Source organism: Cherax quadricarinatus, chromosome 20 (genome assembly GCF_038502225.1).
Source record: "Cherax quadricarinatus isolate ZL_2023a chromosome 20, ASM3850222v1, whole genome shotgun sequence".
NCBI classification, from domain to species: domain Eukaryota; kingdom Metazoa; phylum Arthropoda; class Malacostraca; order Decapoda; family Parastacidae; genus Cherax; species Cherax quadricarinatus.
In genome coordinates this window covers 41,883,280-41,907,028 of record NC_091311.1, presented here as the reverse complement: position 1 = coordinate 41,907,028, position 23,749 = coordinate 41,883,280, and the positions used below count along the sequence as shown (strand labels likewise).

General features: G+C 40.2%; 1 protein-coding gene across 10 annotated transcripts in view; it reads left to right on the top strand.

Moving 5' to 3' along the window:
* Window positions 1–21,982, top strand: part of Gmd (GDP-mannose 4,6 dehydratase) — a gene marked incomplete at its 3' end in the record, with an annotated part of 108,607 nt that extends 86,625 nt beyond the window's left edge. For all 10 annotated transcript variants that reach the window (XM_070086988.1, XM_070086992.1, XM_070086990.1 and 7 more), the window contains 4 exon segments: window positions 15,465–15,590; window positions 18,263–18,455; window positions 20,240–20,472; window positions 21,881–21,982. In XM_070086988.1, coding sequence (XP_069943089.1) covers window positions 15,465–15,590; window positions 18,263–18,455; window positions 20,240–20,472; window positions 21,881–21,982 — 654 coding nt within the window.
* Window positions 21,983–23,749: the final 1,767 nt, after the last annotated feature.

The window sequence follows — 23,749 nt, the reverse complement described above, 5'->3', positions numbered from 1 at the left end:
GAATTAAAGAAAAAGATTGTAGAAAAATACGAAAGTGGTGGTAGTAGAGGGAGGTAGTGATAGTGGTAGAGGGTGGTAGTGATGGTGGTAGAGGGTGGTAGTGATGGTGGTAGAGGATGGTAGTGATGGTTGTAGAGAGTGGTAGTGGTTGTGATGGTGGTAGAGGGTGGTAGTGGTCGTGATGGTGGTAAAAGGTGGTAGTGGTTGTGATGGTAGAGGGTGGTAGTGAGATAAGATAAGATAAGATTTCGTTCGGATTTTTAACCCCGGCGGGTTAGCCACCCAGGATAACCCAAGAAAGTCAGTGCGTCATCGAGGACTGTCTAACTTATTTCCATTGGGGTCCTCAATCTTGTCCCCCAGGATGCGACCCACACCAGTCGACTAACACCCAGGTACCTATTTACTGCTAGGTGAACAGGACAACAGGTGTAAGGAAACGTGTCGAAATGTTTCCACCTGCCGGGAATCGAACCCGGGCCCTCCGTGTGTGAAGCGGGAGCTTTAGCCACCAGGCCACCGGGCCACCGTAGTGTTGGTGATAGAATGTGGTAGTGGTTGTGATGGTGGTAGAGGGTGGTAGTGGTTGTGATGGTGGTAGAGTGTGGTTGTGATGGTGGTAGAGGGTGCTAGTTATTGTAGTAGGGGTAGAGCTTCAAGAGCTCTCTGGACAGATTTTTTTTCGTGTTACAGGGGTCCAGTGACTCTTAACCCTTTCAGGGTCCGTCCCGTAGATCTACGGCTTCACGTTGAGTGTCCAAACCGTAGATCTACGCCAAAATTCTAGCGCTGTCAAATTTAGCGCGAAAGCGCTCATAGGCCTACATGTGAGAGAACGGGCCTGCATGGTGGGTGTGCGCCATAAACAAAAAATCTAGGCGCCCGCATAGCATTGTGGGAACGCCGGCTCAGTTACCCTTGTTCACCATGCCTCGTCGCAAGTCAGCTCTCATTCCACGGAAAATTGGGACTCTCCTTTTCCTATCTGATAGTTCTGATACTGATGGAAGTGGAAATGAAGACGAATTCTTTGGCTTTGATCAGTTAGTGACCGAAAGGAATGACCAGGATATCGATAATAGTGCAGAAAAACCTGATGATCCTCAACCTTCTACCTCTCGTGTTGGCACTCCTCAGTCACGGTCGGTTGTACCTCAATGCAAGAGAAAACTATTATTTTCGCGTGGCCAGGCCTCTGACTTCAGTAATAATGATGATAGTGACGTGGATTGTGATTTTATTGCTCTTGACAATCATTTGAGTAGTGATAGTGAGGAATCATATTCACCAGTGAAGCGTCGGTATGTACGCCGCCGCATGCGCTCGGGTAGTGTACCCTATGCTGTGCCCAGGGGACGGAGTACATCCCGGAGTACATCCCGTGGCCCTACACCAGGTTTAGATAGTGATAGTGAGGATGATGTGGCTACACTTGGCATGGATAAACCACAGGCATCAGCAGATGGTGGTAGTGGTGATGGTAGTGGCACCGCCATGCGTGACTCACCAGCCCAGGCTGGGACCCACGCTGCTGACTCCTCAGTTCAAGGACAAAGCGGAGCGTCAGCCACCAGCCCACCACAACCACAACCACCCGCACAACCAGCCTATGATGTCCAGTATCCACCAGCAAACCGTATCTGGGATTGGCAGCAAAATCCCAATTTTGTTCCCAAGCCCCACCACTTTGATGACTCTCAAAGTGGAATTCTACCTACTTGTCCCCTTGGAACCATGGCCAATGAACTGGAATTCTTTGAATTATTCTTTGACCAGCCATTGATGGAAACTATTGTCAGGGAAAGTAATAAGTATTTTGAGTACACCACGGCAAATACGATCATATCACCACAGTCAAGACTACACAGGTGGAAAGAGACGACTGTTGCAGAAATGTATTTGCTTTTTGCAACAATAATGCTTATGCCTCATGTCTATAAGCATAATATAAAAGCATACTGGTCCACAGATCGGCTAATTTCTACCCCGGTCTTCAGTGAAATCATCCCAGTGAACAGGCAGTGAAATCATCCCAATGAACAGGTTTATCTTACTCTTACGTATGTTGCACTTCTCTGACAAAACCAGGCCTGACAGAAGTGACAGGTTATACAAGATTAGAAATGTTTTCATTCTCAGTAGTAGTACCAGTTACTGGTAACTGGTTACTAGGAACTGGTACATGTACTACTACTGAGATGTCGCCGAGCTCTCAGTAGTAGTACCAGTTCCTAGTAACCAGTTACCAGTAACCAGTGTATCAGTAGATGACTCACTACCAACCATCTCTGCGTGAATCACTGACTGTATTCATGCTGCTGACCATAGCAGGATTTCAAACACCCCCTCACATAGGCACTGTGGGTCAGTTAGTCTTACGATAGAGAGCAGAGAGGCAGGACGGCGGTTGACGCCTTCACACACATTCCGTTATATTATACGTACTACCAGCCTACGTGAGTATTTTTACCTTATCCACGTTTTCGAAACCCACATGACATCATGTATCTCAAACAAAAGTTCAGCATATACTTTTATCCATTCAAGGATCTTGTAATTGACGAGTCTTTGATTTTGTTCAAAGGTAGGCTGTCATTCAAGCAGTATATACCGAGCAAGAGGAAATGCTTTGGTATAAAATTGTTTGTACTCTGTGACTGTGACAGTGGCCTGGTGTTGGATATTGTTGTATACACGGGAAGTAAAACATTGAAAGATCCAAGATGTTATTGGGTATCTCAGGTGACGTAGTGAGAAACATGATGGCACCTTATCTTGGTAAGGGGCATACATTATATACCGATAACTGGTACACAAACCCATTACTCAGTGATTTCATGCGAGTGAACAAGACAGATGTGTGTGGCACAGTGCGTTCTAATCGTAAACATATGCCCAGGCTCAACGCAGGTGCTCGTGGTGATGACGTGCAGGTGTTTACTGCCAATGACATCATGGCATTACGGTGGCATGACAAACGAGATGTCACATTGTTGACAACCATTCACCATAATGAAATGCAAGACAGTGGCAAAGTTGATCGAGTGACTAATGAACGTATTCGAAAACCAGTGACAGTGATTGATTATACACAAAACATGAGCTTGGTTGACAAATGTGACATGCAGATTGGTTTTGTTGACTGTGTTCGTAAGAGTTACAAGTGGTACATGAAACTTTTCTTCCATCTCATGGACATTTCAATGCTCAATGCATATAATATGTACCAAATAAAGACTGGCAACAGACCACCATATGGTGAATTTTGTTTGTCTGTTGTCAGACAACTCGTAATGAAGTACCAGGTAAGAACACCTGCTATACAACAAGGTCCTCGAATTACTCAGGATATACCCAAGCGTTTGAGGAGGGAAGGTGATCATTTCATAATACAGCTTCCTTCAACTCAGAAGAAATTTGCTCAGAAGAGATGCATCATCTGTGCACAAACAAAACGACGGCAACAAAGACGCAAAGACACTCGGTTTATGTGTGAGGAATGTAAGGTACCTCTGTGCATGGTGCCTTGTTTCAAGGAGTTCCACAAGCTCCAGCAGTTCTAAAACCATGTTCAGTGATTGTAAATATGTAAATATATGATAGAACATTAGTATTATACAAGATTTGTGCATGTTTATTGTAATAAACAACAGTGGTAAACAATAATATGATAATAACTTTAGTGCAGTTATTGTGTTTAATACAGTGAGTTTATATATATACATTATATGTACAGTATTGGTCTCTCAGGCCCCAAATGTTAGTAGGAATAGAAAAAAATTGGAAAAGAAAAAAAACAACAAAAACCGCAAAATAATGTAATGCGCGTATGTGGAATTCGTCGATGTTGCCGCCACCACATCATTTTTGACAAACTTCTTGGCACTGTATCTCGGTAAGTACTGATCAGAATTTTTTTTTTTTGTCTTATTACTTTCACAAAAATATGCTCTTTAACCCTTTCAGGGTCCGTCCCGTAGATCAACGGCTTTACATTGAGTGTCCAAACCGTACATCTACGCCAAAATTCTAGCGCCGTCAAATTTAGCGCGAAAACGCTCATAGGCCTACATGTGAGAGAACGGGTCTGTGTGGTGGGTGTGCGCCATAAACAAAAAATCTAGGCGCCCGCATAGCATTGTGGGAACGCCGGCTCAGTTACCCTTGTTCACCATGCCTCGTCGCAAGTCAGCTCTCACTCCCCAGAAAATTGGGACTCTCCTCTTCCTATCTGATAGTTCTGACACTGATGGAAGTGGAAATGAAGACGAATTCTATGGCTTTGATCAGTTAGTGACCGAAAAGAATGACCAGGATATCGATAATAGTGCAAAAACCCTGACGATCCTCAACCTTGTACCTCTGGTGTGGGCACTCGTGACTCACGGTCGGTTGTTCCTCATCGCAAGAGAAAACTAATATTTTCGATGGCCAGGCCTCTGACTTCAGTAATGATGATGATAGTGACGTGGACTGTGATTTTATTGTGCTCGACGATCAATCGAGTAGTGATAGTGAGGAATCATATTCACCAGTGAAGCATCGGTATGTTCGCCACCGCATGCGGTCAGGTAGTGTACCCTATGCTGTGCCCAGGGGACGGAGTACATCCCGGAGTACATCCCGTGGCCCAACATCAGTTTTAGGTAGTGATAGTGAGGATGATGTGGCTACACTTGGCATGGATAGACCACAGGCATCAGTGGATGGTGTTAGTGGTGATGGTAGTGGCACCGCCATGCGTGACTCACCAGGCCACGCTGCTGACTCGTCAGTTCAAGGACAAAGCGGAGCGCCAGCCACCAGCCCACCACAACCACAACCACCCGCACAACCAGCCTATGATGTCCAGTATCCACCAGCAAACCGTATGTGGGATTGGCAGCAAAATCCCAATTTTATTCCCAAGCCTCACCACTTTGATGATTCTCAAAGTGGAATTTTACCTACTTGTCCCCTTGGAACCACAGCCAATGAACTGGAATTCTTTGAATTATTCTTTGACCAGCCATTGATGGAAATTATTGTCAGGGAAAGTAATAAGTATTTTGAGTACGCCATGGCAAATACGATCTTATCACCACAGTCAAGACTACACAGGTGGAAAGAGACGACTGTTGCAGAAATGTATTTGCTTTTTGCAACAATAATGCTTATGCCTCACGTTTATAAGCATAATATAAAAGCATACTGGTCCACAGATCGGCTAATTTCTACCCCGGTCTTCAGTGAAATCATACCAGTGAACAGGTTTATCCTACTTTTACGTATGTTGCACTTCTCTGACAAAACCAGGCCTGACAAAAGTGACAGGTTATACAAGATTAGAAATGTTTTCATGTATCTCAAACAAAAGTTCAGCATATACTTTTATCCATTCAAGAATCTTGTAATTGACGAGTCTTTGATTTTGTTCAAAGGTAGACTGTCATTCAAGCAGTATATACCGAGCAAGAGGAAACGCTTTGGTATAAAACTGTTTGTACTCTGTGATTGTGACAGTGGCCTGGTGTTGGATATTGTTGTATACACGGGTAGTAAAACATTGAAAGATACCAAGATGTTATTGGGTATCTCAGGTGACGTAGTGAGAAACATGATGGCACCTTATCTTGGTAAGGGGCATACATTATATACCGATAACTGGTACACAAACCCATTACTCAGTGATTTCATGCAAGTGAACAAGACAGATGTGTGTGGCACAGTGCGTTCTAATTGTAAACATATGCCCAGACTCAATGCAGGTGCTCGTGGTGATGACGTGCAGGTGTTTACTGCCAATGACATCATGGCATTACGGTGGCATGACAAACGAGATGTCACATTGTTGACAACCATTCACCGTAATGAAATGCAAGACAGTGGCAAAGTTGATTGAGTGACTAATGAACGTATTCGAAAACCAGTGACAGTGATTGATTATACACAAAACATGCGCTTGGTTGACAAATGTGACACGCAGATTGGTTTTGTTGACTGTGTTCGTAAGAGTTACAAGTGGTACATGAAACTTTTCTTCCATCTCATGGACATTTCAATGCTCAATGCATATAATATGTACCAAATAAAGACTGGCAACAGACCACTGTATGGTGAATTTTGTTTGTCTGTTGTCAGACAACTCATAATGAAGTACCAGGTAACAACACCTGTTATACAACATGGTCCTCGAATTCCTCAGGATATACCCAAGCGTTTGAGGAGGGAAGGTGATCATTTCATAATACAACTTCCTTCAACTGAGAAGAAATTTGCTCAGAAGAGATGCATCGTCTGTGCACAAACAAAAAGACGGCAACAAAGACGCAAAGACACTCGGTTTATGTGTGAGGAATGTGAGGTACCTCTGTGCATGGTGCCTTGTTTCAAGGAGTTCCACAAGCTCCAGCAGTTCTAAAACCATGTCCAGTGATTGTAAATATGTAAATATATGATAGAACATTAGTATTATACAAGATTTGTGCATGTTTATTGTAATAAACAACAGTGGTAAACAATAATATGATAATAACTTTAGTGCAGTTATTGTGTTTAATACAGTGAGTTTATATATATACATTATATGTACAGTATTGGTCTCTCAGGCCCCAAATGTTAGTAGGAATAGAAAAAAATTGGAAAAGAAAAAAAACAACAAAAACCGCAAAATAATGTAATGCGCGTATGTGGAATTCGTCGATGTTGCCGCCACCACATCATTTTTGACAAACTTCTTGGCACTGTATCTCGGTAAGTACTGATCAGAATTTTTTTTTTGTCTTATTACTTTCACAAAAATATGCTCTTTAACCCTTTCAGGGTCCGTCCCGTAGATCAACGGCTTTACATTGAGTGTCCAAACCGTACATCTACGCCAAAATTCTAGCGCCGTCAAATTTAACGCGAAAACGCTCATAGGCCTACATGTGAGAGAACGGGTCTGCGTGGTGGGTGTGCGCCATAAACAAAAAATCTAGGCGCCCGCATAGCATTGTGGGAACGCCGGCTCAGTTACCCTTGTTCACCATGCCTCGTCGCAAGTCAGCTCTCACTCCCCAGAAAATTGGGACTCTCCTCTTCCTATCTGATAGTTCTGACACTGATGGAAGTGGAAATGAAGACGAATTCTATGGCTTTGATCAGTTAGTGACCGAAAAGAATGACCAGGATATCGATAATAGTGCAAAAACCCTGACGATCCTCAACCTTGTACCTCTGGTGTGGGCACTCGTGACTCACGGTCGGTTGTTCCTCATCGCAAGAGAAAACTAATATTTTCGATGGCCAGGCCTCTGACTTCAGTAATGATGATGATAGTGACGTGGACTGTGATTTTATTGTGCTCGACGATCAATCGAGTAGTGATAGTGAGGAATCATATTCACCAGTGAAGCATCGGTATGTTCGCCACCGCATGCGGTCGGGTAGTGTACCCTATGCTGTGCCCAGGGGACGGAGTACATCCCGGAGTACATCCCGTGGCCCAACACCAGTTTTAGGTAGTGATAGTGAGGATGATGTGGCTACACTTGGCATGGATAGACCACAGGCATCAGTGGATGGTGTTAGTGGTGATGGTAGTGGCACCGCCATGCGTGACTCACCAGGCCACGCTGCTGACTCGTCAGTTCAAGGACAAAGCGGAGCGCCAGCCACCAGCCCACCACAACCACAACCACCCGCACAACCAGCCTATGATGTCCAGTATCCACCAGCAAACCGTATGTGGGATTGGCAGCAAAATCCCAATTTTATTCCCAAGCCTCACCACTTTGATGATTCTCAAAGTGGAATTTTACCTACTTGTCCCCTTGGAACCACGGCCAATGAACTGGAATTCTTTGAATTATTCTTTGACCAGCCATTGATGGAAATTATTGTCAGGGAAAGTAATAAGTATTTTGAGTACGCCATGGCAAATACGATCTTATCACCACAGTCAAGACTACACAGGTGGAAAGAGACGACTGTTGCAGAAATGTATTTGCTTTTTGCAACAATAATGCTTATGCCTCACGTTTATAAGCATAATATAAAAGCATACTGGTCCACAGATCGGCTAATTTCTACCCCGGTCTTCAGTGAAATCATACCAGTGAACAGGTTTATCCTACTTTTACGTATGTTGCACTTCTCTGACAAAACCAGGCCTGACAGAAGTGACAGGTTATACAAGATTAGAAATGTTTTCATGTATCTCAAACAAAAGTTCAGCATATACTTTTATCCATTCAAGAATCTTGTAATTGACGAGTCTTTGATTTTGTTCAAAGGTAGACTGTCATTCAAGCAGTATATACCGAGCAAGAGGAAACGCTTTGGTATAAAACTGTTTGTACTCTGTGATTGTGACAGTGGCCTGGTGTTGGATATTGTTGTATACACGGGTAGTAAAACATTGAAAGATACCAAGATGTTATTGGGTATCTCAGGTGACGTAGTGAGAAACATGATGGCACCTTATCTTGGTAAGGGGCATACATTATATACCGATAACTGGTACACAAACCCATTACTCAGTGATTTCATGCAAGTGAACAAGACAGATGTGTGTGGCACAGTGCGTTCTAATTGTAAACATATGCCCAGACTCAATGCAGGTGCTCGTGGTGATGACGTGCAGGTGTTTACTGCCAATGACATCATGGCATTACGGTGGCATGACAAACGAGATGTCACATTGTTGACAACCATTCACCGTAATGAAATGCAAGACAGTGGCAAAGTTGATTGAGTGACTAATGAACGTATTCGAAAACCAGTGACAGTGATTGATTATACACAAAACATGCGCTTGGTTGACAAATGTGACACGCAGATTGGTTTTGTTGACTGTGTTCGTAAGAGTTACAAGTGGTACATGAAACTTTTCTTCCATCTCATGGACATTTCAATGCTCAATGCATATAATATGTACCAAATAAAGACTGGCAACAGACCACTGTATGGTGAATTTTGTTTGTCTGTTGTCAGACAACTCATAATGAAGTACCAGGTAACAACACCTGTTATACAACATGGTCCTCGAATTCCTCAGGATATACCCAAGCGTTTGAAGAGGGAAGGTGATCATTTCATAATACAACTTCCTTCAACTCAGAAGAAATTTGCTCAGAAGAGATGCATCGTCTGTGCACAAACAAAAAGACGGCAACAAAGACGCAAAGACACTCGGTTTATTTGTGAGGAATGTAAGGTGCCTCTGTGCATGGTGCCTTGTTTCAAGGAGTTCCACAAGCTCCAGCAGTTCTAAAACCATGTCCAGTGATTGTAAATATGTAAATATATGATAGAATATTAGTATTATACAATATTTGTGCATGTTTATTGTAATAAACAACAGTGGTAAACAATAATATGATAATAACTTTAGTGCGGTTATTGTGTTCAATACAGTGAGTTTATATATATACATTATTGGTCTCTCAGGCCCCAAATGTTAGTAGGAATAGAAAAAAATTGGAAAAGAAAAGAAAAAACAACAAAAACCGCAAAATAATGTAATGTGCGTATGTGGAATTCGTTGATGTTGCCGCCACCACATCATTTTCGACAAACTTCTTGGCACTGTATCTCGGTAAGTACTGATCAGAATTTTTTTTTTGTCTTATTACCTTCACAAAAATATGCTCTTTAACCCTTTGAGGGTTTTCGTCGTACTAGTACGTCTTACGCGTAGGGGTTTTTGACGTACTAGTACTCATAAATTCTAGCGGCCTCAAATCTAGTGGGAGAAAGCTGGTAGGCCTTCATATGAAAGAATGGGTCTATGTGGTCAGTGTGCACAGTCTAAAAAAAATCCTGCAGCACACAGTGCAAAATGAGAAAAAAAAAACTTTGACCATTTTTTTTTAATAAATCAGCGACTTTGCAGTGTATTTTCGTATGGTATTTATTGTTGTATTCTAGTTTTCTTGGTCTCATTTTATAGAATCTAAGACATATTACTGAAATTGAGATGATTTTGACTGGTTTTACAATGAAAGGTGCCTTGAAATTGAGCTCAAAGTAGCAGAAATGTTCGATTTTTACCAAACTTCAAAAGTAAACAAATCGTGCCAAGTGTGCAATACACGTCAACTGGTGAGTCTAATATTCTTTCACAAGTGCACCAATAATATTTGTACCATTTTTTACACTAATGCAATAGTCTGCATAACAGTAAATCTTATATTTTTTGTGAGAATAAAAATTCAAAGTGGAAAGCAAAAGAATATATGAGGGGCCTTGAGACGTGACTAATCACTAGAGGAAATGTCATTTTAGTGCCAGGAATGTCTTTCTTGTTTATTCTGGACCCTATTCGGAAATTGGCATCTTTTGAAATTTGTGTGAAATTGGCAAAATTGCTAATTTCTGACCACTGTACTGGATAGTTGAATTTATAAATGGGTGGTTTCTTGCACCCATTCGATAGAAAAAATGGAGTTCTAGCGAAATATTCATATTTTTTGTCGACTAGTACAGTGAAATTGGCCGAAAATGGGGCTCAAAGTGGGCAAAATCGCCGATGCGTAAAGATCGCCGAGACCGCTAACTTTGCGACAGCATAATTCCGTAAGTTTTCTATCAAATTTCAAACTTTTGGTGTCGTTATGATCGGGAAAAGATTCTCTATCTTTTCATAAGAGAAAATAATTTTTTTTTTTTTTTAAATTTGGCCGACCCTGAGAACGAGTTTCGGAGAGGGCCTGTCGACCCTCAAAGGGTTAATTCTGTAAGAAAAAATATTTTTTTTTTTTTTTTTTCAAAATTTCTTGGACACTGGAGCACCACTTCAGATTTTGGCCTTGGACCCTGAAGGGGTTAAATACATACATGTTAATAATAATACATGTTATTAATAATAACATGTACTATTATTATTTATAACGTATATGTTATTAAATACCACTGCCTCAACCGCTGAATTATTGTGAAATGTTTGTAAGAGCAGGGAAACTAATGTTCACTCCAGCATAAACAAAGCCACACTGACGATGTGTCAACCACTCCCTCGTATTTTTGTACAATTTCCTTCTTCAATTATATCGTATTTATTATTATTATTATTATTATTATTATTATTATTATTATTATTATTATTATTATTATTATTACTATTGTTATTATTAGCAATAGCAGAAATGTTCGATTCTTTGCTGTGTTCAAGAGTAAACACATGATGTCACCGTCTAATACCTTTCCTAATAGCCATTCCAATATGCAGTCATGAATGGGTTTACATTATTTATTCTGTAGTTTAATAGCAAATAATGAACAAACAAAACACTCACCACATTGAGTGGTGGGAGGGCTGGCTGCCAGTTGCGGGGGTCGGAGGGAGGGTAGTAGGGACTCGCAGTGGTGGAGTCTGTGGTATTTAATAACATACATGTTATTAAATAACATACGTTATTAAAGCATAACATGTATATATTTAGTACAATTTACGACGTTTTCATGTATTTTATGATTATTCATGGTTCAACAAGTTAAGGAAGCAGTATTGTAATATATTTCCCCACAATATATTGGGGCACCAAACATTCACGGTTTTTCAACATTCGCGAGGCTCTTGATCCCCTAACCCTCGCGAATGTTGAGGGAGACCTGTACATACATCTAGGTTTTTCTCCTTTTTCTAAATAGCTCTTGTTCTTCTTTGTTTCTTCTATTGTCCATGGGGAAGTGGAAAAGAATCTTTCCTCCGTAAGCCATGCGTGTCGTATGAGGCGAGTAAAATGCCGGGAGCAATGGGCTAGTAACCCCTTCTCCTGTAGACATTTACTAAAAAAGAGAAGAAGAAAAACTTTATAAAACTGGGATGGTTGAATGTGCGTGGATGTATTGCGGATGACAAGAAACAGATGATTGCTGATGTTATGAATGAAAAGAAGTTGGATGTCCTGGCCCTAAGCGAAACAAATCTGAAGGGGGTAGGGGAGTTTCGGTGGGGGGAAATAAATGGGATTAAATCTGGAGTATCTGAGAGAGTTAGAGCAAAGGATGAGGTAGCAGTAATGTTGAAGGATCAGTTATGGAAGGAGAAAAGAGAATATGAATGTGTAAATTCGAGAATTATGTGGATTAAAGTAAATGTTGGATGCGAAAAGTGGGTCATAATAAGCGTGTATGCACCTGGAGAAGAGAGGAATGCAGAGGAGAGAGAGAGATTTTGGGATATGTTAAGTGAATGTATAGGAGCCTTTGAACCAAGTGAAAGAGTAATTGTGGTAGGGGACCTGAATGCTAAAGTAGGAGAAACTTTTAGAGAGGGTGTGGTAGGTAAGTTTGGGGTGCCAGGTGTAAATGATAATGGGAGCCCTTTGACAAATCCATTTGCCTAGAGAACAAATGGATTTGTCAGTTAAAAATAGGAGAGGAGAGTTATTAAATGGAGAGTTAGAGTTATTGGGAAGATGGAGGGAATATTTTGAGGAATTGTTAAATGTTGATGAAGATAGGGAAGCTGTGATTTTGTGTATAGGGCAAGGAGGAATAACATCTTGTAGGAGTGAGGAAGAGCCAGTTGTGAGTGTGGGGGAAGTTCGTGAGGCAGTAGGTAAAATGAAAGGGGGTAAGGCAGCCGGGATTAATGGGATAAAGATAGAAATGTTAAAAGCAGGTGGGGATATAGTTTTGGAGTGGTTGGTGCAATTATTTAATAAATGTATGGAAGAGGGTAAGGTACCTAGGGATTGGCAGAGAGTATGCATAGTTCCTTTGTATAAAGGCAAAGGGGACAAAAGAGAGTGCAAAAATTATAGGGGGATAAGTCTGTTGAGTATACCTGGCAAAGTGTATGGTAGAGTTATTATTGAAAGAATTAAGAGTAAGACGGAGAATAGGATAGCAGATGAACAAGGAGGCTTTAGGAAAGGTAGGGGGTGTGTGGACCAGGTGTTTACAGTGAAACATATAAGTGAACAGTATTTAGATAAGTCTAAAGAGGTCTTTGTGGCATTTATGGATTTGGAAAAGGCGTATGACAGGGTGGATAGGGAGGCAGTGTGGCAGATGTTGCAGGTGTATGGTGTAGGAGGTAGGTTACTGAAAGCAGTGAAGAGTTTTTATGAGGATAGTGAGGCTCAAGTTAGAGTATGTAGGAAAGAGGGAAATTATTTCCCAGTAAAAGTAGGCCTTAGACAAGGATGTGTGATGTCACCGTGGTTGTTTAATATATATATAGATTGGGTTGGAAGAGAAGTAAATGCGAGGGTCTTGGCAAGAGGCGTGGAGTTAAAAGATAAAGAACCACACATAAAGTGGGAGTTGTCACAGTTGCTCTTTGCTGATGACACTGTGCTCTTTGGAGATTCTGAAGAGAAGTTGCAGAGATTGGTGGATGAATTTGGTAGGGTGTGCAAAAGAAGAAAATTAAAAGTGAATACAGAAAAGAGTAAGGTTATGAGGATAACAAAAAGATTAGGTGATGAAAGATTGGATATCAGATTGGAGGGAGAGAGTATGGAGGAGGTGAATGTATTCAGATATTTGGGAGTGGACGTGTCAGCGGATGGGTCTATGAAAGATGAGGTGAATCATAGAATTGATGAGGGGAAAAGGGTGAGTGGTGCACTTAGGAGTCTGTGGAGACAAAGAACTTTGTCCTTGGAGGCAAAGAGGGGAATGTATGAGAGTATAGTTTTACCAACGCTCTTATATGGGTGTGAAGCATGGGTGATGAATGTTGCAGCGAGGAGAAGGCTGGAGGCAGTGGAGATGTCATGTCTGAGGGCAATGTGTGGTGTGAATATAATGCAGAGAATTCGTAGTTTGGAAGTTAGGAGGAGGTGTGGGATTACCAAAACTGTTGTCCAGAGGGCTGAGGAAGGGTTGTTGAGGTGGTTCGGACATGTAGAGAGAATGGAACAAAACAGAATGACTTCGAGAGTGTATAAATCTGTAGTGGAGGGAAGGCGGGGTAGGGGTCGGCCTAGGAAGGGTTGGAGGGAGGGGGTAAAGGAGGTTTTGTGTGCGAGGGGCTTGGACTTTCAGCAGGCATGCGTGAGCGTGTTTGATAGGAGTGAATGGAGACAAATGGTTTTTAATACTTGACGTGATGTTGGAGTGTGAGCAGAGTAACATTTGTGAAGGGATTCAGGGAAACCGGCAGGCCGGACTTGAGTCCTGGAGATGGGAAGTACAGTGCCTGCACTCTGAAGGAGGGGTGTTAATGTTGCAGTTTAAAAACTGTAGTGTAAAGCACCCTTCTGGCAAGACAGTGATGGAATAAATGATGGTGAAAGTTTTTCTTTTTCGGGCCACCCTGCCTTGGTGGGAATCGGCTAGTGTGATAATAAAAAATAATTCTATTACTAAATTTATTTTTTGTTAATATTTTTGGGTGTCTGGAATGGATTAGTTGGATTTACATTATTTCTTGTGGGAAATATTACTTTGGTTTTCATCCATTTCGGATTTTGACCAACCTTCTGGAATGGATTAAGGACGAAAACCGGGGGTCCACTGTACTACATTTACGTAATGCTGATTTTTTCTTCTTCAGAATTATTGCATCATTACACAAATAACCCGCACATAAAAGAGAGAAGCTTACGACGATGTTTCAGTCCGAGTTGAACCATTGACAAAGTTACACTGGTCCAAGTCGGACTGAAGCGTCGTCATAAGCTTCTCTCTTTTATGTGCGGGTTATTTGTGTATCATTCCAGTCATGGTATTGTGCCTTTTTTGTTATTTAGTGCATCATTATATGATAGACTTGCAAATTAATTACTGAATATAAAAAGAACATAAACTTTATAGTTTTCTCCATTTTCATGTCACCCTGCCTTGGTGGGAGATGGCTGGTATGTTAATAAAAAAAACACAAATTAACATATTTAAGGGACAGGTACATTTTGTTTATCTCATCAGCCATTTCCTACCAACTCCATGTGAGTCAGTGAAGGAAACGTATTCACTAGCGCTTATTCTCTAATTGTTATGCCAGAATTAGAGACAACATAATTTAAGTAACTAAACTCTAGCATCCCCAACTGATTGGTTTACCCTGAATCCCTTCATAAATTTTATCTTTCTTTTACTTTACCAATATGTCAGAACCCAAAAACCACTGATTTCTACTCACTACAGTCACACATTCTCCCACATTACTGCTGGATAAAATGAAAAGAAGAAAAAAAAAAGATGCTGAGATAAAAGCAGGATAACTACTGTACATCTCCATGGGAAAATGGAAAAAGAATTCTTCCTCTGTTAGCCATGCATGTCATAAAAGGTGACTAAAATGCCTGGAACAAGGGGGTAGTAACCCGTTCTCCTGTATAAATTACTAAATTTAAAAAGAATAACTTTCATTTTTCATTTTAGGTCACCCTGCCTTGGTGGGATACGGCTGGTTCATTAAAAAAAAATCTGTGATACCTGTTATTATACCTTCATGTTTAATTACTTGTGCCATTATATTATGTTCCAAGACTAGGGTTTAACATGTTCACTTCAATAGATTTCACTACAGCAATTGTTCCTTTCAGATTCATAGGAATGGGAGGATGACACTTCATTATGGTGACTTGACCGACTCCACCTGCCTCGTTAAAATCATCTCTGCAGTGCAACCAGATGAGATTTACAATCTTGGTGCTCAGAGCCATGTTAGGGTGTGTATACTTATCTGGTGTTGCTTATGGAAATACTGAGTCCCTATACATATTTGATTGTTTGCTTTTGTAAGGTAGAACTACACTTGGTCCAGAGCAAATCATATACATGTACCGTATTATAGAATACATTTTGCTCCTGGCAGAGCTGTATCAAGTCTTCAGTGCTGTATGCCCCTTATGGGATTAGCACTGAATTTGGTTATAATATAATAATTTACCAAGTCCTGATAAAGCTCTACCCAGAGTGAAAAATATCCAGTGATAGAGGTTTGCTCTGCCATACTTGTCTACAGGACTTGCCATTCTACATTTATTTTTCTCTTTAAAACCTGACAAAGCAGTATTATCATAGGAGCTATGCAGATTTCCCCTAAATTTGAAGACATTTCCAAAAAGTAAATAGATATCAGAAAACTTAAGGCCTTGAAAAATTCATATACGTATATGGAAAATGCTACAAGTAGATGTGAACCTTCATGTTGATTGCTGACCAAATCTTAAGAGCATGAGAGGTGGGGATGTTGCAGTTTAAAGGGTCATCTAACTGTGATGTCAGCACACTTCTGTCCAAGGTAGTGGTTGAATGAGTGACAGTGAAGGTGTTTCTTCTTTTTTTGGTCATCCTGCTTTGGTGATGGGAGGTGGCTGGTGTGTTAATTAAATCAAAAAGAGCCTGATCAGTATTGAAGAGAGAACAGAGGATGCTTATTTTCAGCCTTTTTTTTATGACTTGATAAAGCTCTACCCAGAGCAAAATCTTGTCTAGTAAAGGTTTGCTCTGCATCAGATGTCTTTACCATACTTGTCAGCAATTCCTGCTGCCTTGCAGAATGTCTTCTTTCTTTTAATGACTTCTTTGAAATGCCTTTATTATTACATTAGCTTAGGAGTAAATTTTAAGAACTGAATGCTGTTTTAAACAGAACTTAAGAACTTCATCAAGGGCTTAAATAGAATCAAGTCAGCATTGTATAAGGAGATAGCATGTCTGCTTCACACCCATGAGGACTGTGGGTCGATTTCCTTATCATTTCTCCCTCATTTTACAACATATTGGTACCTCTTTTTGTTAAACTGTGCATTACGTTCCCATGAAGACCTCTGCTGGTTATGAAAACCTCTTACCTGCAACCTTCTTTAACTGTAAAACAGTTTTTTTCTCTTAAAGTAAAGCTTCAAAGCACTTGCTAATTTAGATCTTGCATTGTTTGAGTTGAACTCCAGCAACCAATTATATGATCACCAAAAAGAACAAAAAGGCACAATACTGTGACTGGAATAATACACAAATAAACCACACATGGACCGGGCCGCGGGGGCGTTGATCCCCGGAATAACCTCCAGGTAACCTCCTCCAGGTATGGGAGAGAGGAGCTAACAATGACATATTGATCCGACTAAGACCATTTACAAAGCCTGTTCCTGTTCCTCTATGATTTTTATCCAACTCATCACTTTAACATCTAGTTAACCCAGATTAATACCTCTCTTCACTCATAGTCTGATTTAAAATTATATCTGTACTTGCAGCATTTTAGGAATGTATATATCTACTTATGATGCTTTCCCTGTCTCCATAAAAAATTTTTCAGTACTTTTTGATTTGTAAGGACAAGAATTCAGTAGTGTAAAAAAAGTTCCATTTTTATTGCAAGTGAAAATTTCTCTTGGAGATAATTGTCATTTGATGACCTACCAGAGGGGAGTTTTGGTCATGGGACTGAAGCCTTCTTCTGGCTTACTGCTTTATCCTGAAAAAATTAACTTACCCATATATCACAGGATAAATCCACCCCTCCCTGTGCTTTGGTAACTTTGCTAATCTATTCTTGATCACAGGGAAAGAATTTGATAATCTGACTGTCACATTTGTGAAGGGAAGAGATTTGTAAGTTTTGTTCTGTATGCAAGAAGTACTCATGTGGAGGGACATGAATTTTTCCTAACTCCTCCACTGTTTTCATACTTTCAAACAAGTAATTATTTCACCTTGGTTGAGGAGTGCTGGTTTTAGTTGGGCAGAAAATAGCTTCTCATCTTGTCTTAATTTGATGGTGATTATGTCATTATAGCTATAAGAGCAAAGCAACCTCATGGTGTCCCATCTTCAGCATTTAGCCAGGCAAAAGATTTTTTTTAGTTTTCAGTAGTTGTAGCACATGCTATCTCCTCTGGTAAACCATTCCATTGATCTGTTGTACGACAAAGAAAAACTTTTTTGTGGCCTTTCAACAGCTCTTCTTTGTTACTTTATAGTTATGGCTTTGCTATGTCAGGTGCTGGAGTTAAGAAGTCTTTGTTGTAGGGATGGAATGATACTAATTTGTTGGCCAATACCAATACTCAGAACAGGCCCATACCAATATAATCAAAATTGCCCAATACCTACCAATACTGATGCAGATATAATCAAAATTGACCAATACCTACCAATACCAGTACTCTGTCATAGGCATATACCATCTGATGAGCGATAACTACCATTACTGATACCAATACTTTGGTACCCTCCCTACCATTTTGTAAATTGTGCAGCTGTCACCCAGCAGGTGTTACCCACATAAGTAGAAGCTTGTTCTACCTTACATTGTGTCCTTCCTGCTCATAATCTGTTATTGCAAATTCTATTTTAAAGTACAGTATTTCTAAGATAAATTTTATTATTTCAGGTCTCTTTTGACATGGCTGAATATACAGGAAATGTTGATGCTATGGGAACACTGCGACTGCTAGATGCAATCAGAACATGTGGCCTAGAAAAGAAAGTGAGATTCTACCAGGCATCCACATCTGAACTTTATGGTAAAGTTCAAGAAATTCCACAGAAAGAAACAACCCCATTCTATCCAAGATCTCCCTATGGTAAGAATATACTGTAGTATATGATTTGTATATAAGCCATAAACTGAGGGACTCAAAGTTTAGCTAACAATGCATCTTATTTAACTATGTAATAGTAGCAGTGATGCTGTTTAGTATGTTATTTAAATTCCAGTGTCTGTGCACTTCTGGCAAAACAGCTATTGAATGAACAATGGTGAATTTCTTTCCTTTAGTAGGTGACCCCACCTTGGTGGGAGATTTTTGATATGTTAAAAAATAATAATTTATGTTAAGAAATAAAATAAATGCTTAACTCAGATACTGGGTATAATTGAGGAGTTATTTTCTGGCTGAGAGTCTAATGTTCTACCTTAAGTGCAAATCTTCCTGACAATAGAATTGTTAATATTAATTTGGTTTAACCCTTGGAGAGTCCACAGGCCAATTCTCAGAGTGACAGCCAGGGTATTTTTTTTTTTTTAACAAGTCACCGAGGCAGGGTGACCCAAAAAGAAAGAAAATCCCCAAAAAGAAAATACTTTCATCATCATTCAACACTTTCACCTCACTCACACATAATCACTGTTTTTGCAGAGGTGCTCAGAATACAATAGTTTAGAAGCATATAAGTATAAAGATACACAACATATCCCTCCAAACTGCCAATATCCCAGACCCCTCCTTTAAAGTGCAGGCATTGTACTTCCCACTTCCAAGACTCAAATCCAGCTATATAAAAATAATCGGTTTCCCTGAATCCCTTCACGCTGGGAATTGAACCCAGACAGTCGTCGTTTGAAGTGAGAGCTTTAGCCACCAGCCATTTCCTATTAATGACAGGGTAGCCTAAACAAGAAAACACATTAATGAATTATACGTGCAACACTTGTTGATTCTCTGAACCGACAAGTGTTGCATTTACAAGAAAATACATTCCCCATCACATCTACTTAGCTGTCCTCCCAGAAGGATACAGACATCATTAGTAATGATGACCCACTAATCTGCAACAGTCCCCCAGCTTTCAAAGTGAAAGCATCAGATTTTCTGTTTACAAAACTCAAATCCAGCTAGTCAGCTACTTTGAGTCTTTTCTTAAGAGTCTACCATGCTCCCACTCACACAGCACCTCAAATTTTAATGATAGCTTAACCCTTCATAATGGTCTAGGATGCATCAGAACATCATTTAAAGTTTCTTGTGACTTATTTTTCACCCTTAAGGTTTCTTTTCTTTCTTTCAACACACTGGCCATATCCCACCAAGGCAGGGTGGCCCAAAAAGAAAAACAAAAGTTTCTCTTAAATTTAGTAATTTATACGGGAGAAGGGGTTACTAGCCCCTTGCTCCTGGCATTTTAGTCGTCTCTTACAACACGCATGGCTTACGGAGGAAGAATTCTGTTCCACTTCCCCATGGAGATAAGAGGAAATAAACAAGAACAAGAACTAGAAAGAAAATAGAATACCCAGAGGGGTGTGTATATATATGCTTGTACATGTATGTGTAGTGTGACCTAAGTGCAAGTAGAAGTAGCAAGACATACCTGAAGGTTTATCTTAATTAAATATGTATTTCTTTTTGTGCCTCTATACAGTTTTTTTTTCAATGAACCAGCCATATCCCACCAAGGCAGGGTGACCTAAAAAGAAAAATGAAAGTTTTCCTTTATAAATTTAATAATTCATATAGTAGAATGGGTTACTAGCCCCTTGCTCCCGTCATTTTAGTCGCCTCTGATGACATGCATGGCTTACGGAGGAAGAATTCTTTTCCGCTTCCCCATGGAGGACAGTATAAATATTAATTTTTTTTTTTTTCAGGTGCTGCTAAACTGTATGCTTACTGGATTGTGGTAAACTACAGAGAAGCTTATGACATGTATGCCTGTAATGGAATCTTGTTTAACCATGAGTCTCCAAGAAGAGGTGAAACATTTGTGACTCGCAAGATCACTCGATCAGTAGCCAAGATTCATCTGGGACACTTAGAAAAATTTGAGCTTGGAAATCTTGATTCACAGAGAGACTGGGGACATGCCAAAGACTATGTTGAGGTAATATATTTAGATAAATCATTTATGTATCAAATTTACTTGACATCCAGTAACAGTAACGTATTAGTTTATTTTCATAATAATAGTAATAAACAGTAGTTTAGCTATTAACCCTTTCAGGGTCCCCAGGCCCTCTCCCAGACTTGTTCTCAGGGTCGCCAAAATTTAAAAAAAAAAAAAAAAAAAAAAATTTCTTATGAAAAGATAGAGAATCTTTTCCTGATCATAATGACACCAAAAGTATGAAATTTGATGGAAAACTTATGGAATTATGCTCTCGCGAAGTTAGCGGTCTCAACGATGTTTACGCATCGGCGATTTTGCCCACTTTGAGCCCTATTTTCGGCCAATTCCAGTGTACTAGTCGACAATAATCATAACTATTTCACTAGAACTCCATTTTTTCTATCAAATGAGTACAAGAAACCACCCATTTACTAATTTCAACTATCCAATACAGTGGTCAGAATTTAGCAATTTTGCCAATTTCACACAAATTTCAAAAGATGCCAATTTCCAAATAGGGTCCAAAATAAACAAGAAAGACATTCCTGGCACTAAAATAACATTTCCTGTGTTCATTAGTCACGTCCCCATGCCCCTCTTACATTCTTTTGCTTTCCACTTTGAATTTTTATTCTCACAAAAAATAGAAGATTTACTGTTATGCAGACTACTGCATTAGTGTAGAAATGGTATAAATAATATCGGCGCACTTGTGGAAGAATATTAGACTCGCCAGTTGACGTGTATTGGACGCTTAGCATGATTTTGAACTTTGGTAAAAATCAAACATTTCTGCTACTTTGAGCTCAATTTCAAGGTACTTTTCATTGTAAAACCAGTCAAAATCATCTCAATTTCTGTAAAATGTCTTCCATTCTATAAAATGAGACAGGAAAACTAGAATACAACAATAAATACCATACGAAAATACAGTGCAAAGTCGCGGTTTTAATCCAGAAACACGGTCAGTTTTTTTTTCTCATTACGCACTGTGTGCTGCAGGATTTTTTTTTTTATACTGCGCACACTGACCACATAGACCCATTCTTTCATATGTAGGCCTACCAGCTTTCTCTCACTAGATTTGAGGGCGCTAGAATTTAGGCGTACTAGTACGTCAAAAAACCTGGTGCATAAGCCGTACTAGTACGTCAAAAACCCTGAAAGGGTTAATGCACTCACATAAGCCTGCTGGATGTTCAAGCCCCTATTACTCAAATTCTCTTCTACTCATTCCCTTCAACCTTTCCTTGGATGACCTCCTACTCCTTTGTCTCCTTGAATATAATGATACATTATTTGATGGAGTGAATTACAGGGTAATGTAGTGATGATGATAATTATAATGTTTCCATTTATAATGTTATGGTTATTAATATGTTCCTTGTAATTTACTATGCAGGGTATGTGGAGGATCTTACAACAGGACAAGCCTGATGACTTTGTGTTGGCCACAGGAGAGGTTCACTCTGTGAAGGACTTTGTTGAGGCTGCCTTTAAAGAGGTCAGTTAACCTGTACTGTTGCTAGTTACTACTGTGCTCACAGTATGTTCCTTCTACATTTAGTTATCACTGTGCTGAAGATCTGATCCTTCTACTTATAGTTATCACCGTGCTGAAGAGTTGTTCCCTTTATCCATAGTTATCACTGCTGAAGATTTGTTCCTTCTACCAATAGTTATCACCATGCTGGAGATTTGTTCCCTGTACTTAAAATTATCAATGTTCTTTCTCACCTATAGTTATCAATGTTCTCTCTTGCCTATAGTTATCAATGTTCTCTCTACCTATACATTTATATATCATGACATCTATACATTTTGCTGTACACTAAAACTTGTTGAAAAAAAAAAAAAAAAAAATATATATATATATATTATAGTAGTAGGTTGGTAGACAGCAACCGCCCAGGGAGGTACTACCGTCCTGCCAAGTGAGTGTAAAACGAAGCCTGTGATTGTTTTACATGATGGTAGGATTGCTGGTGTCCATTTTTCTGTCTCATAAACATGCAAGGTTTCAGGTACATCTTGCTACTTCTACTTACACTTAGGTCACACTACACACACATGTACAAGCATATATATACACACCCCTCTGGGTTTTCTTCTGTTTTCTTACTAGTTCTTGCTCTTGTTTATTTTCTCTTACCTCCATGGGGAAGTGGAACAGAATTCTTCCTCCGTAAGCCATGCGTGTTGTAGGAGGCGACTAAAATGCCGGGAGCAAGTGGCTAGTAACCTCTTCTCCTGTATATATTACTAAATGTAAAAGGAGAAACTTTCTTTTTCCTTTTGGGCCACCCCGCCTCGGTCGGATACGGCCGGTGTGTTGAAAGAAGAAAGATATATACAGTGGACCCCCGCATAGCGAACTTAATCCGTGCAAGAGGGCTGGTCGTTATGCGAAATGTTCGCTATGCGAATTAATTTTCCCCATAAGAAATAATGGAAATAAAATTAATCCGTGCAAGACACCCAAAAGTTATTTATTTTTATTATTATCACACCGGCCGATTCCCACCAAGGCAGGGTGGCCCGAAAAAGAAAAACTTTCACCATCATTCACTCCATCACTGTCTTGCCAGAAGGGTGCTTTACACTACAGTTTTTAAACTGCAACATTAACACCCCTCCTTCAGAGTGCAGGCACTGTACTTCCCATCTCCAGGACTCAAGTCCGGCCTGCCGGTTTCCCTGAATCCCTTCATAAATGTTACTTTGCTCACACTCCAACAGCACGTCAAGTATTAAAAACCATTTGTCTCCATTCACTCCTATCAAACACGCTCACGCATGCCTGCTGGAAGTCCAAGCCCCTCGCACACAAAACCTCCTTTACCCCCTCCCTCCAACCCTTCCTAGGCCGACCCCTACCCCGCCTTCCTTCCACTACAGACTGATACACTCTTGAAGTCATTCTGTTTCGCTCCATTCTCTCTACATGTCCGAACCACCTCAACAACCCTTCCTCAGCCCTCTGGACAACAGTTTTGGTAATCCCGCACCTCCTCCTAACTTCCAAACTACGAATTCTCTGCATTATATTCACACCACACATTGCCCTCAGACATGACATCTCCACTGCCTCCAGCCTTCTCCTCGCTGCAACATTCATCACCCACGCTTCACACCCATATAAGAGCGTTGGTAAAACTATACTCTCATACATTCCCCTCTTTGCCTCCAAGGACAAAGTTCTTTGTCTCCACAGACTCCTAAGTGCACCACTCACTCTTTTTCCCTCATCAATTCTATGATTCACCTCATC